General features: G+C 41.2%; 2 protein-coding genes across 5 annotated transcripts in view; one reads left to right on the top strand and one right to left on the bottom strand.

Moving 5' to 3' along the window:
- Positions 1 to 496: 496 nt before the first annotated feature.
- LOC138949492 (isocitrate dehydrogenase [NAD] subunit alpha, mitochondrial-like) lies at positions 497 to 14,164 on the bottom strand. Of its 4 annotated transcripts, none has more exons than XR_011450310.1 (13): positions 14,060 to 14,164; positions 13,715 to 13,765; positions 13,429 to 13,461; positions 12,764 to 12,859; positions 11,979 to 12,151; positions 11,484 to 11,613; positions 9,778 to 9,911; positions 7,822 to 7,924; positions 5,678 to 5,742; positions 5,223 to 5,304; positions 3,782 to 3,934; positions 1,155 to 3,141; positions 497 to 1,087 (listed from the first exon to the last, which is right to left on the bottom strand). XR_011450310.1 is itself a non-coding variant. In XM_070321329.1 (12 exons), the coding sequence occupies exons 1-12, from the start codon at positions 14,150 to 14,152 to the stop codon at positions 3,064 to 3,066; spliced, it is 1,191 nt and encodes a 396-aa protein (XP_070177430.1). In that variant the 5' UTR covers positions 14,153 to 14,164; the 3' UTR covers positions 497 to 3,063. The 4 variants fall into 4 exon arrangements, 2 of the variants coding, with proteins under 2 accessions (XP_070177430.1, XP_070177437.1); XR_011450306.1 differs by having other exon boundaries at positions 497 to 2,018; positions 2,053 to 3,141; XM_070321329.1 differs by having other exon boundaries at positions 497 to 3,141.
- Positions 14,165 to 15,581: 1,417 nt separating this feature from the next.
- The window catches only part of LOC138949542 (C-myc promoter-binding protein-like), a 150,075-nt gene continuing 149,503 nt past the window's right edge, over positions 15,582 to 16,153 (top strand). Inside the window, exon 1 of the mRNA XM_070321410.1 lies at positions 15,582 to 15,722. The gene's annotated coding sequence lies outside the window, so the exon portion shown is untranslated. The remainder of the gene's footprint in view (positions 15,723 to 16,153) is intronic.

Here is a 16,153-nt window from a genome sequence, read left to right as displayed (position 1 = left end):
GAAACTTGCATTCTCCCAGTAAGGTAATACATTGTACTACGTTGCAAGCCCCTGGAGCAAATTTTTGATTAGTGCTTTTGTGAACAAGAAACAATTGACAAGTGGCTCTATCCTATCTCCCGCCTTCCCCCGTCGCGATATAACCTTCATGGTTGAAAACGACGTTAAAAACCAAATAAAGAAAGAAAGAAAGATGAACTGTGTTCTTGTTTTTGCAAAGATTATTTTATGCCCGTTTTTCTACCATGTATTTGTGATAGTAGCTGAGCAACACTGGACAATAAAATATACAATTCTTTTGAATTAAGATTAGCTTTTTTTTATTACTTTTTGTGTGTTTAGTTGAAAGTAATGGGAATGTTGGATTTAGATCCTGAGTTATTTTGCTGTCAAATAGTATTCAGGCGGCTCATCCAGAAAGCAAAGGTTTTTGCACTCAAAAGTCAGAGCACACACACACACATACACACACACATGTAGGCACCCTCACACACAGTATGTTTCACGCAATATTTGACTTCAAAATTATATAACAATAAATATATTCCACCAATTAAGACATAATATTAGCTGTAAAATCACGGGCGACAAACTCGTCCCATGCAGTAAATAAACGCTACATCACTAAAATTAGATCTGACATAAAAAAAAATACATCAGGAAACAGCATGAAACTTATGAAATAATAATTCATTTTCAACATATTGGCGTGACCTAGGAGGCAAAACAAATAGAAAATACTGCCTACTATCTATCTACATGTACGTTCCATGTATTGACAGTACAGCTAGGAGTGTGGCTGTCAGTCTCTGCTCGCTGTCTACGACTAACTAGACAAACACAGGTCAGTAAAACTATCTATCTACATGTACGTTCCATGTATTTACAGTACAGCTAGGAGTTTGGTTGTCAGTCTCTGCACGCTGTCTACCACTAACTAGACAAACACAGGTCAGTAAAAACACATGTATAACTGTCACACACACACACATCTTCAACAGTTGTTTTTCCATCTGAGATTCAATGATTTTATTGCAATGCAAGTGATTGCCTGTTGTTTGAGAGATTTCACCATGTCATGCTTGACCTAGCTTGATAACTGTTAGTCCAACATGTTATATCGTGAGTGGTGTGTTCACCATGTCATGCTTGACCTAGCTTGATAACTGTCAGTCCAACATGGGTAAGGGAATGTCAAAACCGAACAAACAACATTAAGGGGAAGAAAGAAATGGGGTGAAATTTGAACAGGTAAGAAACTGGGTTGAGAGCAAAAGCTGGGTTCAATGCAGAGGTCAAATTTGGTTGAAACGGCGCTAGCAACAAAATACAAGACAGAAATAAGACTGTCTCCCACCTGCTGTAGCACCACTAGTAAGAAGCATGTTATAAAGTCCTACTGATGGCACCCTGCAAATTCCTGAATAATCCTGTTTCTAATGAATTTTTCATGGCACATGTATGCCACCTGACACAGCCAGACACTTGCTGCAACAATGTGCAAGACCAGTTGTGTTTGAAGACATTTTGTTGGTATGCAGTCAAGCGCTTTGCAAGTACCTAGCAATGGAAATCGCTGTATCGTTATCTATGCCACTGTTCAGGTTCTAGTGATGGCAGAAACACAATCGGGCTTATCAAGTGTATCAATGTAATTCTGTGCTTATAAATTCAGTTTCAATTTGTGACTATTGAATCTGCTATCCATCTCTATGACAGCGCATGCATGACTCTTGGTCCCTTCCCCTTGCCTCAACCACAATTGAGCACCGTAACAGAACACAAGGGTTTCTCTTTCTCAGTTAAAATAAATTATAATAATTCAAAGGAAACATGGGTTCTGATGACAGCGCTTTCAGTTTTGACTTAACAGTGAACTGTGGTTTTCTTATTCTGAAGTTCTAGATGACTCATCAAGGTAACCCGCTTTCACATGCAGTGAACAAACACCGACTTGTTGAGCAACTTAAAAGATTCACCGTCAACAAATCATTCGGCATCCTCATGTCATGCCATACCTGATACACTAGGCATCGTCATGTCATGCCATACCTGATACACTAGAACAAAACCACTGGTGTGTAGCAAAGAAACATACAATCTTTCTCAATACTGAAGGCTATCCCATATGGGGTCAAATTAATGTAGTCAATCAAAAAACATACAGAACAGGTGGACTAAAAATGAAATATCGAATGCCCTGTACTAAGTTATCAGATATATACCAATGCTTGCTTTCACCACACACACAAAACACAATCAAAAGTCGTTGCACTTGTGCACAAAATATGATTTCAGAGTATTTGGGGGTGATCACACTCTCATATTTTATATTAGGACGGGAACAAGCATTGTCACCAGCATGAAAGACTTGCCTGCAAACAGCACCTCCTCAGTTATCGAAAAGGGAGTTCTGAGTCTTTCAAGTATGGCTGGTGCTTACACATCATTTTTGGATGCTTCACAATCACAGCCAGCAAGACAGCCTGCATATTAGTTGAGAAGTGAGTGGATACACGGCACTTCATCTCACAGTCAGAGGTGCTGGACAAGTTCCTGTCTGGACTGTACACCAGTTGTAAGTGTAGTAGACTAGTATTCTAGGAAAATAATGATCTTGGTGATAACTTGTTAGAAATATATATCAAACTATTCACAGTATACACAGTCCTGGACAAAACATTAGAGACGAAACGTGCAGTCACCTTACAAAGGCTCACATTTTGCAGAACACAAGCTGACGGTGCAGCGAAAGTTACAAGTATAAGGTGTATCAAGACTAGAGAAAGAGAGAACACTTCTACAACATGACACATTCACAAAGTTTACAGAAAAGAGAGAACACTTCACATGGTTCATAAAAAAAGAAAGAACACTTCTATGACATGAGACATTCACAAGGTTCATAGAATTAGAAAAGAGAGAACCCCATGTCAACATAGCGATAGCCAGCAGCAGACACGCAACTCCTAACGTGACATCACAGACGGTGGAGAAGAAAATCAAGATGTGCAATTCCCGAAGACACAGCCAGCGTTGCCCCTGACAACACGCCAGGTGAAATCAGGACTGGATACGTCGGCAGATCTCCTTGGTGAACGCCGAGCAAGTTGCTTCACCACCAAGGTCACCTGTCAACACCTGAAACAGACCACACAGTCAGGCCACACAGTCAAACAGACCACACAGTCAAAACAAAGAAGAGTCAATTGGTCGTGTCCCTTGTTTATCCACTTTAAAAGGCTGTTAGGTCGAGGTTCTTGCCAATGTTATAGTTTTGTTCAGAATTAAACCTTCCAAAAAGTTTACATTTCTTTCTTTTTAAAAAATGACAGACAACACAGTCAAAGTCTGAATACCCTGGAAGTGGAACTGTTAGGCCTGCCAGCTACCACCAATCCTCCCCTCTCCACCCTCCCATCTATTTGATGTTTGGGGCTGCCTTGTGTGGATCAAGACAAGCGGCTGAAGAAATGCTGTGTTTCCAGTTCAAAAGGAGGCATACAACAGGTGCACACACTAATGCTTACTTCTTCTCCAGATCTGCTTTCTTAATTCTAACTAATGTTTATTCAACTGGTTTTACACAAGTTGGGCAACCACAGCTGCACATCCAAAGAACAGGCCACAAACCTGACCTCTCAGACCAGGTCACAAGTACTGTACCTGTAAGTCACCACCCCACTTTCACAACTTGCTTTCACTGCTTTCCAAAAGTATTAGCTCTTTAAGAATCAATGTAAGTGGAGTGAACAACAAATAACCACTCAAAATGCATTACCTCTCCTTCTCTGATGGTGTCCAGTGCAGCTTTCTCGATGCGGTCGCCGTACTCTCCCAGCTGCATGTGTCGCAGCATCATGACAGCACTCAGCAGCAGCGCTGTGGGGTTGGCCTTGTCCTGGCCCGCAATGTCTGGCGCTGTGCCGTGCACCTCAAAACACACCACATCAGAAATGTACAATGGAACCCCCGTAAGCCTAACCCAATTCAAGACTTCCCAATTTTTAAGACCTTGATTTGTTAGATCTTCTGTTCATAATGTCAGTAAATTTACCATTTTAGACTCCCTCCTCCCGATTTTCTCAGTTTTGTTGAGGTCTTTTAAAGCGGAGTTTCACTGTATGACATTTTACTGCTAACATCACAACTCACATTTCACTACAATCATTGCAACAGACTATGTTCGGAAATAATACTGTCAAGTTTTTATGTACGCTATTGTACGTCAATCACCAGCAAGCGGCGTGTTTCTACACGTCAAAAAGCATGCGTAAAACACGCCACTCGATAGATAATGAATGGCCTATTTTGTCACTTGGATTTATTAGCCCTCTTTTTTCCAAGGAAAAGCAACTCTCTGCAGTCCATAAAAACTTGAGTTATTTCTAGGATTTGTCTATTATCACACCTGTCCTTTCTGTGAAATGACACCTTGTTGATAGAAGTTCTCACCAGAGATGAACAACAAACCGACAGCAAAGAGAACTGAGCTGTCCACATTTGTGGAGCATTTAGCATCATCTTCCTTCAATTGTTTGACAATGTGGTCAGCTGTGTTTGTGCATTGTGTCACACAGTGTGGTAACCATTTCCTGACATGTTTTCAGACAGGGGAGAACAACCCTGACCAGCGCCATTGTTTACACAGGCTCCACAAGTCTCATCTCTACAAGTGATGAGTTCTAACATTTTTCATGTTATTTATCATTTGAAAAGGGAATCCAGCACTTGTAGAGATTAAAGGGAAGTGTTAAGTGTGGACGGTATGGCTGGTAAACAAAACTTAACCACGTGGATGGTATGGCTGGTAAACAAAACTTAACCACGTGGATGGTATGGCTGGTAAACAAAACTTAACCACGTGGATGGTATGGCTGGTAAACAAAACTTAACCACGTGGATGGTATGGCTGGTAAACAAAACTTAACCACGTGGATGGTATGGCTGGTAAACAAAACTTAACCACGTGGATGGTATGGCTGGTAAACAAAACTTAACCACGTGGACGGTATGGCTGGTAAACAAAACTTAACCACGTGGATGGTATGGCTGGTAAACAAAACTTAACCACGTGGATGGTATGGCTGGTAAACAAAACTTAACCACGTGGATGGTATGGCTGGTAAACAAAACTTAACCACGTGGATGAAGACTGGCAACTGTCAAGCCCACAATCAGAAAGTTTAAGACATCGCATTTTTGTTCACAAATGAACTCACTGATTCAAAGATGGCTCCATCTTCACCAATATTACCGCTGGGTGTCACTCCTAAACCACCAATCAGACCAGCACACAGGTCACTGAAACGTAAAACAGGAATTTGTACAAATTGTTCACGAGACAGCACACAGGTCACTGAAATGTAAAACAGGTTTACCACAAGGTTCCAAAGACATATAGGCCACTGAATTATACACAAATAATATCCAAAAATGTCACCGAGACAATACTGGGATCACTCGTGCACAAAACACAAAACTAGCGTTGATGGGCCTTGACAGTACAGTTTCAATGGATTTGCAGACAGGCAGACACACTCTCACACTCTCTCTCTCACACACACACACACACACACAATTTTTAAGAAGCGGAGTATAGCATAATTTAATCATACTGGAGAGAGTGGTTTGTTCTGGCAATGACGCAAACTAAATTGTTGCATTGACATATTACCTGAGAATGTCGCCATACAGATTAGGCATCACTAGGACGTCAAACTGTGTTGGGTCTTGGACCATCTGTCAACACAATTGTTTTCTATTCTTTAATCAAAATCCAAAACAGATAGACTGCAACCATTCCAAACCAAGAATAACAAGTCGCGTAAGGCGAAATAACATTTAGTCAAGCTGTCAAACTCACAGAATGAAACTGAACGCACTGCTTTTTTCACCAAGACCACATACTCGTAGTTTCGTCAGTCCACCGCTCGTGGCAAAGGCAGTGAAATCAACAAGCCATGCAGAATAGTGCGGTAGTGGTCGCGCTGAGCAGGATAACACGCTTTTCTGTATGTCTATTCTTTTTAGCTTACCGAGTTTGGAATCAGGGACCGACAAGGAATAAGATGAAATTGTTTTTAAATCGATTTCGTAAAATTAATTTTAATAATAATTTTCATATTCTTAATTTTCAGAGCTTGTTTGTAATCCAAATATAACATATGTATATGTTTTTGGAATCAGAAAATGACGAAGAATAAGATGAAATTGTTTTTGGATAGTTTAATAAAAAAATAATTTTAATTACAAGTTTCCGATTTTTAATGACCAAACTCATTCATTAGTTTTTAAGCCACCAAGCTGAAATGCAATACCGAAGTCCGGCCTTCGTCGAAGATTGCTTTGCTAAAATTTCAATCAATTTGATTGAAAAATGAGGGTGTGACAGTGCCGCCTCAACTTTTACAACAAGCCGGATATGACGTCATCAAAGGTATATATATCGAAAAAATGAACAAGAAGGGCAAAGCCCATACGACTCACATGCTTGACCTTGACCTTTACATGACCTTGACCTTCAGGGTCAAAGTCAAATAACTAAACCTAGCAATGACATCATACACTAAGAACTGCTTTACACATTTTTCCTACCAAAATACATGTGACCTTGACCCAAGGTCAAGGTCATCCAAGGTCATGCAACACAAAGCTGTTAATTCAAGACATAGGAAGTACAATGGTGCTTATTGGCTCTTTCTACCATGAGATATGGTCACTTTTAGTGGTTCACTACCTTATTTTGGTCACATTTCATAAGGGTCAAAGTGACCTTGACCTTGATCATATGTGACCAAATGTGTCTCATGATGAAAGCATAACATGTGCCCCACATAATTTTTAAGTTTGAAACAGTTATCTTCCATAGTTCAGGGTCAAGGTCACTTCAAAATATGTATACAATCCAACTTTGAAGAGCTCCTTGACCTTGAAGCAAGGTAAACCAAACTGGTATCAAAAGATGGGGCTTACTTTGCCCTATATATCATATATAGGTGAGGTATTCAATCTCAAAAACTTCAGAGAAAATGGGAAAAATGGGAAAAATAGCTGTTTTTTAGACATTTATGGCCCCTGCGACCTTGACCTTGAAGCAAGGTCAAGATGCTATGTATGTTTTTTGGGGCCTTATCATACACCATCTTGCCAAATTTGGTACTGATAGACTGAATAGTGTCCAAGAAATATCCAACGTTAAAGTTTTCCGGACGGACGGACGGACGGTGAGTACATAGACTCACTTTTGCTTCGCATGTGAGTCAAAAAAACCGTCCGGGGATATCATTCCCAGAAACTCTCATGTCAAATTTCATAAAGATCGGTCCAGTAGTTTAATCTGAATCGCTCTACACACACACATGCACAGACAGACAGACAGACAGACAGACACACCACGACCCTCGTCTCGATTCCCCCTCTATGTTAAAACATTTAGTCAAAACTTGACTAAATGTAAAAAGACAAGAAAGGTTAAATTATTGGACCATTTCATTCAGGACAAAACCAAACATTGACTAAATAATATGATACACATAAAGCAGCTAGGCTGGAAGGAGAAATCAATCACTCACTCTGCAAAGGAGAGCAAGCAAAACGCCGTCAAAACAATCTCATGATACCTAAGAAGAATAGTATGTCTTGGATTATCCATGCAAAGCTGTTCATTTCAGTCACTGGTCCGTGCAACCACAGCTGTACAGTTTCCTGTCAAAGTCAAATCTACATAACATTAACAATAATAATAACACTTTATTGTCCATTGTCTCTTGACATTTGGGACAGCGATGACGCCTCTCAGCTCATGATGTGTGGACTTACATTGAGACACACTGTGTCCAGGTAATGTTCTGTGAACTTGATGTCCTTGTTTTTAGATGCAACCTCACGACAGCATTTGAGGAACAACCCGTCCGACATTCTCCTGGAATTGGAAACATACAATATTATTATCTTAAGGAGAGAAAAAAAAATTTCATTACCATCTTACTTCAGAAGGGAAGATGCCATTAGTATGCATCACTACACATCATGTTGTCTATCATCTTACTGTCAGTTGGCAGACCTTTACAATGATGACATATTTTAGACAGTTTAGTTCTGTGTCAAGTCCTTACATCTGCAACCCTCCTCTTTATATGGTGTTTAACGTCGTTTGCAACCACGAAGGTTATATCGCGACGGGTAAAGCGGGGAGATGGGATAGAGCTACTTGTCAATTGTTTCTTGTTCACAAAGGCACTAATCAAAAATTTGCTCCAGGGGCTTGCAACGTAGTACAATATATGACCTTACTGGGAGAATGCAAGTTTCCAGTACAAAGGACTTAACATTTTTTACACACTGCTTGACTAAAATCTTTACAAAAAATGACTACATTCTATACAAGAAACACTTAACAAGCGTAAAAGGAGAAACAGAATCCGTTAGTCGCCTCTTACGACATGCTGGGGAGCATCGGGTAAATTCTTCCCCCTAACCCGCGGGGGGTACACCTGCCATGACAAGATACATGCAATGCAGGGCCACTTTGGGGCGGGGATATAGCTCAGTTGGTAGCGCGCTGGATTTGTAATCAGTTGGCCGCTGTCAGCGTGAGTTCGATCCCAGGTTCGGCGGAAATTTATTTCACAGAGTCAACTTTGTGTGCAGACTCTCTTCGGTGTCCGAACCTCCCCCCGTGTACAATACATTGGGTGTGCACGTTAAAGATCCCACGATTGACAAAAGGGTCTTTCCTGGCAAAATTGCTTAGGCACAGTTAATAATTGTCTACCTATACCCGTGTGACTTGGAATAATAGGCCGTGAAAGGTAAATATGCGCCGAAATGGCTGCAATCTACTGGCCGTATAAAATTTCATCTCACACGGCATCACTGCAGAGCGCCTAGAACTGTACCCACGGAATATGCGCGATATAAGACTCATTGATTGATTGACTTTTGGCTGATCCCAAGCTTGTCCTTTCAACACAGCTACAATTGTTACATCACTTTCATCATGTTGGCTGAGTTAACATCATCACTTTGTAGTGTTACAGAATAATGTCAAGCGCAGAACACTGCTTGTTTAGGTGTTCATTGCTCACATGATGTTGGCTGAGTTAACATCACTTTGTAGTGTTACAGAATAATGTCAAGCACAGAACACTGCTTGTTTAGAAGGTGTTCATTGCTCACATGATGTTGGCTGAGTTAACATCATCACTTTGTAGTGTTACAGAATAATGTCAAGCGCAGAAGACTGCTTGTTTAGGTGTTCATTGCTCACATGATGTTGGCTGAGTTAACATCACTTTGTAGTGTTACAGAATAATGTCAAGCGCAGAAGACTGCTTGTTTAGGTGTTCATTGCTCACATGATGTTGGCTGAGTTAACATCATCACTTTGTAGTGTTACAGAATAATGTCAAGCGCAGAAGACTGCTTGTTTAGGTGTTCATTGCTCACATGATGTTGGCTGAGTTAACATCACTTTGTAGTGTTACAGAATAATGTCAAGCGCAGAACACTGCTTGTTTAGGTGTTGATTGCTCACATGATGTTGGCTGAGTTAACATCACTTTGTAGTGTTACAGAATAATGTCAAGCGCAGAAGACTGTTTAGGTGTTGACTCACATGATGTTGGCTGAGTTAACATCACTTTGTAGTGTTACAGAATAATGTCCAGCTTGTTTAGGTGTTGACTCACATGATGTTGGCTGAGTTAACATCACTTTGTAGTGTTACAGAATAATGTCAAGCGCAGAAGACTGCTTGTTTAGGTGTTGACTCACATGATGTTGGCTTTGTGGACAGCTGTGACCGTACTCCTGTTGTTGTCACGAGCGAACTTAAAGGCGTACTCTGCCACTCGTCTTGATGCCGTCTCTGTGATCAGCTTGATACTCTGAACAACCCCATCCACAATCTGCAACATTAACACATATGCATGCACTGTGACTTGTCTTAATGCCGTCTCTGTGATCAGCTTGATATTCTCAACAACCCAATCTGAGAAAATCAGGTCTTAAAAAGCTGGGAGCCTTAAAACAGGAGTAAATTTACAGAGGTTATGAACAGAAAACCTGAAAAATCAAGGTCTTAAAAAGGAGGAAGTCTTAACATTGGGAGGGGGCCCTGTAGCGGGTTCTACTATACTGTCACTCGCAACAACACCACGCAAACTGGACACTTCAAGGTTGCAGCCCTATACCAGAGACTTACATTTCTTTTACATTTATTGGCCTCTGCTAACAAGGTATGAATCCCGATTCCTAAAGATATAAATCCTGATTCCAACAGAAATCAGTCAGTCTTTCATGGCCACCAAGCAAACAACACGGTAAGGGCGCAATAATCTCTAGTATCCTGGAGATTATGTGTGAACGTAACCTGTGAAAGGTGAAACCAACACAACCACTGTACAACCCACACACGCACCGTACAATCAACAATAGCAACGACTCACTGTGTGCTCAATACCACTGTACTCACCCTCGGTGTTCTGATAGCTATACGATCACTGTACAACACACACACGCACCGTACAATGGACAATAGCAACGACTCACTGTGTGCTCAATACCACTGTACTCGCGCCCTGTGTTCTGATAGCTATACGATCACTGTACAACACACACACGCACCGTACAATGGACAATAGCAATGACTCACTGTGTGCTCAATACCACTGTACTCGCCCCCTGTGTTCCGATAGCTATACAATCACTGTACAACACACACACACACACCGTACAATGGACAATAGCAATGACTCACTGTGTGCTCAATACCACTGTACTCGCCCCCTGTGTTCTGATAGCTATACGATCACTGTCCAACACACACACACACCGTACAATGGACAATAGCAATGACTCACTGTGTGCTCAATACCACTGTACTCACCCTCGGTGTTCTGATAGCTATACGATCACTGTACAACACACACACGCACCGTACAATGGACAATAGCGATGACTCACTGTGTGCTCAATACCACTGTACTCACCCTCGGTGTTCTGATAGCTATGCGATCACTGTACAACACACACACGCACCGTACAATGGACAATAGCGATGACTCACTGTGTGCTCAATACCACTGTACTCACCCTCGGTGTTCTGATAGCTATGCGATCACTGTACAACACACACACGCACCGTACAATGGACAATAGCGATGACTCACTGTGTGCTCAATACCACTGTACTCGCCCTCTGTGTTCTGATAGCTATACGATCACTGTACAACACACACACGCACCGTACAATGGACAATAGCGATGACTCACTGTGTGCTCAATACCACTGTACCCCCCCTCGGTGTTCTGATAGCTATACGATCACTGTACAACACACACACGCACCGTACAATGGACAATAGCGATGACTCACTGTGTGCTCAATACCACTGTACTCACCCTCGGTGTTCTGATAGCTATACGATCACTGTACCACACACACACGCACCGTACAATGGACAATAGCGATGACTCACTGTGTGCTCAATACCACTGTACTCGCCCTCTGTGTTCTCTCTGATGGTGACCAGATCCACCTCATCGTAGGGCGTCTTGTAGCCTTCTATGGACTTGCAGGGCCGAACATTGGCGTACAGGCTGAATGCCCTGAAATCAAATATATTGGCCAGTCAAACAGTCAAACTGAAAGTTGATGTTGCAAGTTGCATAAACATGAGCTGTTGAACCGCAGAACAATTTACAAATGACAGTGGAACTTAAAATTTAGACCCTCTAAAAAAAGAAATGTAAAGAAAGGTCCGACTTGAAGCACCATACACCATACACCATACACCATACACCATACACCATACACCATACACCATACACCATATTCACCATATATTCACAACACAAAGTGGTGTTCTGCACAACATTTACGTAAAATACATCTGTCAGTACAGAGCAGAAACGTGTCAAGTTATCATTGCCCAAAAAGTGTAGTCAGACGTGAAGTCAGCGGTATGACGTACTTTCTGAGGGCCAGGTTGAGGGACTTGTGTCCCTTGCCGATGGGCGTGGCCAGTGGCCCCTTCAGACCCATCTTGGTCTCCGCCATGGAATCAAAGATTGCCTGGGGCAGGTGGAAGTTGCCGTCAGGTCCTTTGATTGGGGTCACATCCACGTCCTCCCAGATGATGGGAGCCTGTAACCATGACAACAAGGTCAGTCTGCGTCTAAAGCAAATTCAGTTATATTGATAATATACAGTCAGGAAGCACTCTGTGTCTAAAGCCAATTCAGTTACGATATTGATAATATTCAGTCAGAAAGCTGTCTGCGTCTAAAGCAAATTCAGGTATGATATTGATTTAATACAGTCAGCAAGCAGTCTGCGTCTGCCCAAAGCTACACACCTGACTACTCCTTATAGTCAGCTGACAGCCCCAGGCATTGACTTATTTGGCGACCCTTTTTAACCTAGACGACACAGTGACAGGCCAAAGCACATGTTGTTTCAAAGAAAGCACTTAGCTGGTCTCTGCATTCTACATCAGTACATGTACCACCTGAATGTTTTTATCTGCTTGACAACCTTCCAATCAGATGATAGCTTATGGTCCTCAACCATTTTGAGTTCTACAGGTTTTTAAACACCGCAAGTTTGAACTTTTACATGCATATAAATTTGTGAAATTTCACGGGAGGAGGATAGTACCATCCAAACTGTTCACCGGGAGTGGTCTCGTGCCTTTCTCCTTCGTGTCAAAGCAGGACCAAGGTCTCAAGAATGTACATGTAGAACATAGGAACTTACCCCAGCTGCCTCAAAGATGTCTTTCACTGCCTGAGAAATCTCCGGCCCAATGCCATCGCCTGGGATCATGGTGACCTTCTGAATACTGGCGCTTCCCTGATAATCACCACAAACATGCCTTCAGTGTCACTCAATATCAAGTAAGATGTTTTGTCAAAGAGTTAACATAGTAAACTTGCACTCAGCATCAAGTTAGGTGCAAAAGAAGCTGCTTTACTTCTGAACATGTATTTTGTATAAAATATATAGTCAAATTCAAAATCAGTTTGGCTCTAAAACATATCAAGTAAACAAACTGCTTTAAATGTCATGAAAACACTGCATTATAAAATCTAAATGCTGATATAAATCAATAAAGAAACACATCAGAGCTCTCAGAGCTGTTCTTTAAAAATATAGACCAAATAAAAGATAATTTTAAAACCAAAATGAAAAATGATAAAAAAAATATATGAACAAAACAAAAATCAAATAGTGACAAACAAGCAGATCATTCTTTTGCATACTTACATGCACATTGTACCCAAATTGATATTCAGTAATTCACTGATGTTGTTCAGAAATGCCGGATTCAAAGGAAGCAAACACAATGACAATGTATAACCTTGAACATTTCAAACGGTGCTTGAACTTTTCAATCAACAAAACTGTACCAATTACAGTACCTTTGGCATAAATGGAGTCTTGAAAACTGCTGGCTGAAACAATTTGTTAAAAGTGGAATAAGCCTTTGCCAACTGAATTCTTTATTATATGTTAGGAACATTTTCTTACATGTTACAGAGAGAAAAACCAAACAGAGTAAAATTAAAGACACAACCACTTTCTTCAACCTTTCCTTCCTATCCATAAGAAAGATTAACTGTCGGCCAAGAAGGACTTTGAAGATGGCTGCAAGCTGACAGTGGCAGACAAAAGTCAATACTGGGGCCACTAGCCTAGTTGACTTACCGCAGAAGAATATTGCCTTGTGTTTGAAGGACATGACTGTGACTCCAAGAACTGAAAAGAAAAAGACACAGAACCTGATTAATATTGTCAACTCTAATGATAATTTAAAACTAATTCTATTTTAAAGATTCATCCTCTTCTTCTGTGTCTTTTGTCACTCATCACATTAGGTATTTCATCTAAAATCATCCGGTACACACGTGCTGGGAATGTGCTGTTTGACATTCACTGGGTTCAGAGTCGTCTGCACGCAGGGCAAGATAACGGTACCCAAACAGGCAGCTTAAAATATAGGTATTGATAAACTAGCATCGACTACGCAGAGTATCAGTGGATTTCACTTACACGCTCTTGGAGGAAGGGAAGTACACCCTGTCCATGGGACTTAGGAACACTGTTGATCTGCGAAAAAGCCGTTCGAATAGCTCGGGCCGCCATGTTGACCTTGATGACCTTGTAAATTGCACTGAGTTCCGGTAAATTGACCTTTGGCCTATTTCCTTTAAAACATAGTACCAAGCAAACATGTATACTATCTATTTGATGTAATGCTCATGACGCATCGAATGTTTTACTCGCAGATAGAAATGGTGAGTAACTGTGAAAACACTATTCTTGAGGAAACATTAGTTAACGAAGCGGCCAAAAGCCAAACACCGGTAATATAATAAATCCTGGAGCTGGTTGAGGACCTGCAGAATGTCAACGTACTTGAATTTGCTGATCTGAGAGGCTTACGTGTACATAGCCAAGGAACTGGTTCGTTTTGTCGTGACTTCTCATAATGTCCATGTGTGGGGTAGCAGAAGTGCACTGATCGAACCAATAAGCGTTTTCAGGCCAACAAAAAACACACAAGCACACTGTACTCGTAGTCTCTATAATCATTTCTCCTCATTTGTCATAGCTTGACATACCTTACCCGCATTGAAATACTTATACATGTACAACTATCGAGGTCTGTCACTTGCGTATTTGAGCGATGATTCTTACACATGCAGGGCTGGTGTGCAAAGGCACATGCTCAGCCTTGCAAACAAACGAGACAGTTTTCCAGGTGTGATAGCAAAAGTAACCTAGACAATGGCAGTTTTTGGACAGCATATTTATGTAACAGTCTAGCGCTGCTGTTTTGTTCTCCACGCCGGGGGCTACAGATGCATGAATCATACCAGTCTACTGAACCCAAATGGGATGGTCCCGCTTAGCAAAATAGGTTGAAGGGACGTTTAAAACCAACAACAAACTGAATCCAAATGGGATGGTCCCGCTTAGCAAAATAGGTTGAAGGGACGTTTAAAACCAACAACAAACTGAATCCAAATGGGATGGTCCCGCTTAGCAAAATAGGTTGAAGGGACGTTTAAAACCAACAGCAAAATAGGTTGAAGGGACGTTTAAAACCAACAGCAAAATAGGTTGAAGGGACGTTTAAAACCAACAGCAAAATAGGTTGAAGGGACGTTTAAAACCAACAGCAAAATAGGTTGAAGGGACGTTTAAAACCAACAGCAAAATAGGTTGAAGGGACGTTTAAAACCAACAACAAACCAACCCAAATGGGAGGTTGAATGAGATAACATTTTCTCATGACCTTACTGACTTAACCAAACCTACCCTACCCTAATATAACGTAACCTACCATACGAATAATTATTCACCTATTGCAAGATACAGTATTGAAATCACAGCATACCTTTATTATACCTTCGGGAAACGCCAAACTTCAATCAAGAGAAAAGTGAGACATGATCCCAATGTTTTTCTTACTCATGCCGTGTCCACAAGTCGCACCAGTATTTGTTCCCATTTCTATGGCGTAGTAATACATGTATTATTCTCAGGTCACTGTTTATGTTCCAAAATGGCAGACTAGCGCAGTGTTTCATGTAAATACAGCCATGCAGTTTGGACAAGATCTGTGCGTTGTTTGCAAACGCCTCAGTGATCACACTATTTGTGCAATGTAAAAGGATTTTACGTTCAAGTCTGTTCACCTTTCTGTAAGGTGAGACCCATTTAAGTTCATTCCCATGAATTTTTATTGCAGGTATTTGCACACGTCTGTTGTGAATGTGTTCTCGCCGCCTGGAACTTGCACTGGAAGTGGAAGTGAAATGTGCATGCGTTTACCTCAACATTATTTCCTTCTCCGTCGCTTTGTCGTCGCTTTTACTAATCCGATGTTTAAACCTGTTCGTTCTACTGAGGCTCATTACACGTCTTCGACAAGACCATATTTTAGACATTGGTACCTGGAAAGGTAGTGACCGCCCGATCCTGTCTTTTCTGCACGCGCAGCTCGGTGTGCAGGCACGCGTTGTTTGACAGTTTTGTGTGTGTGGGTGTTATGCCAAGGTTTTTATATGTTTTTTAATAGTATAGACTAGATTATGTTTTTAAAGTAACTATTTTAATCGGCTGTCTTTCACTTTCAGT

This window comes from Littorina saxatilis, linkage group LG1 (genome assembly GCF_037325665.1).
Source record: "Littorina saxatilis isolate snail1 linkage group LG1, US_GU_Lsax_2.0, whole genome shotgun sequence".
Classification (NCBI taxonomy): domain Eukaryota; kingdom Metazoa; phylum Mollusca; class Gastropoda; order Littorinimorpha; family Littorinidae; genus Littorina; species Littorina saxatilis.
The sequence above is the reverse complement of the archived record's forward strand: the minus strand, read 5'-3'. Positions and strand labels throughout refer to the sequence as shown.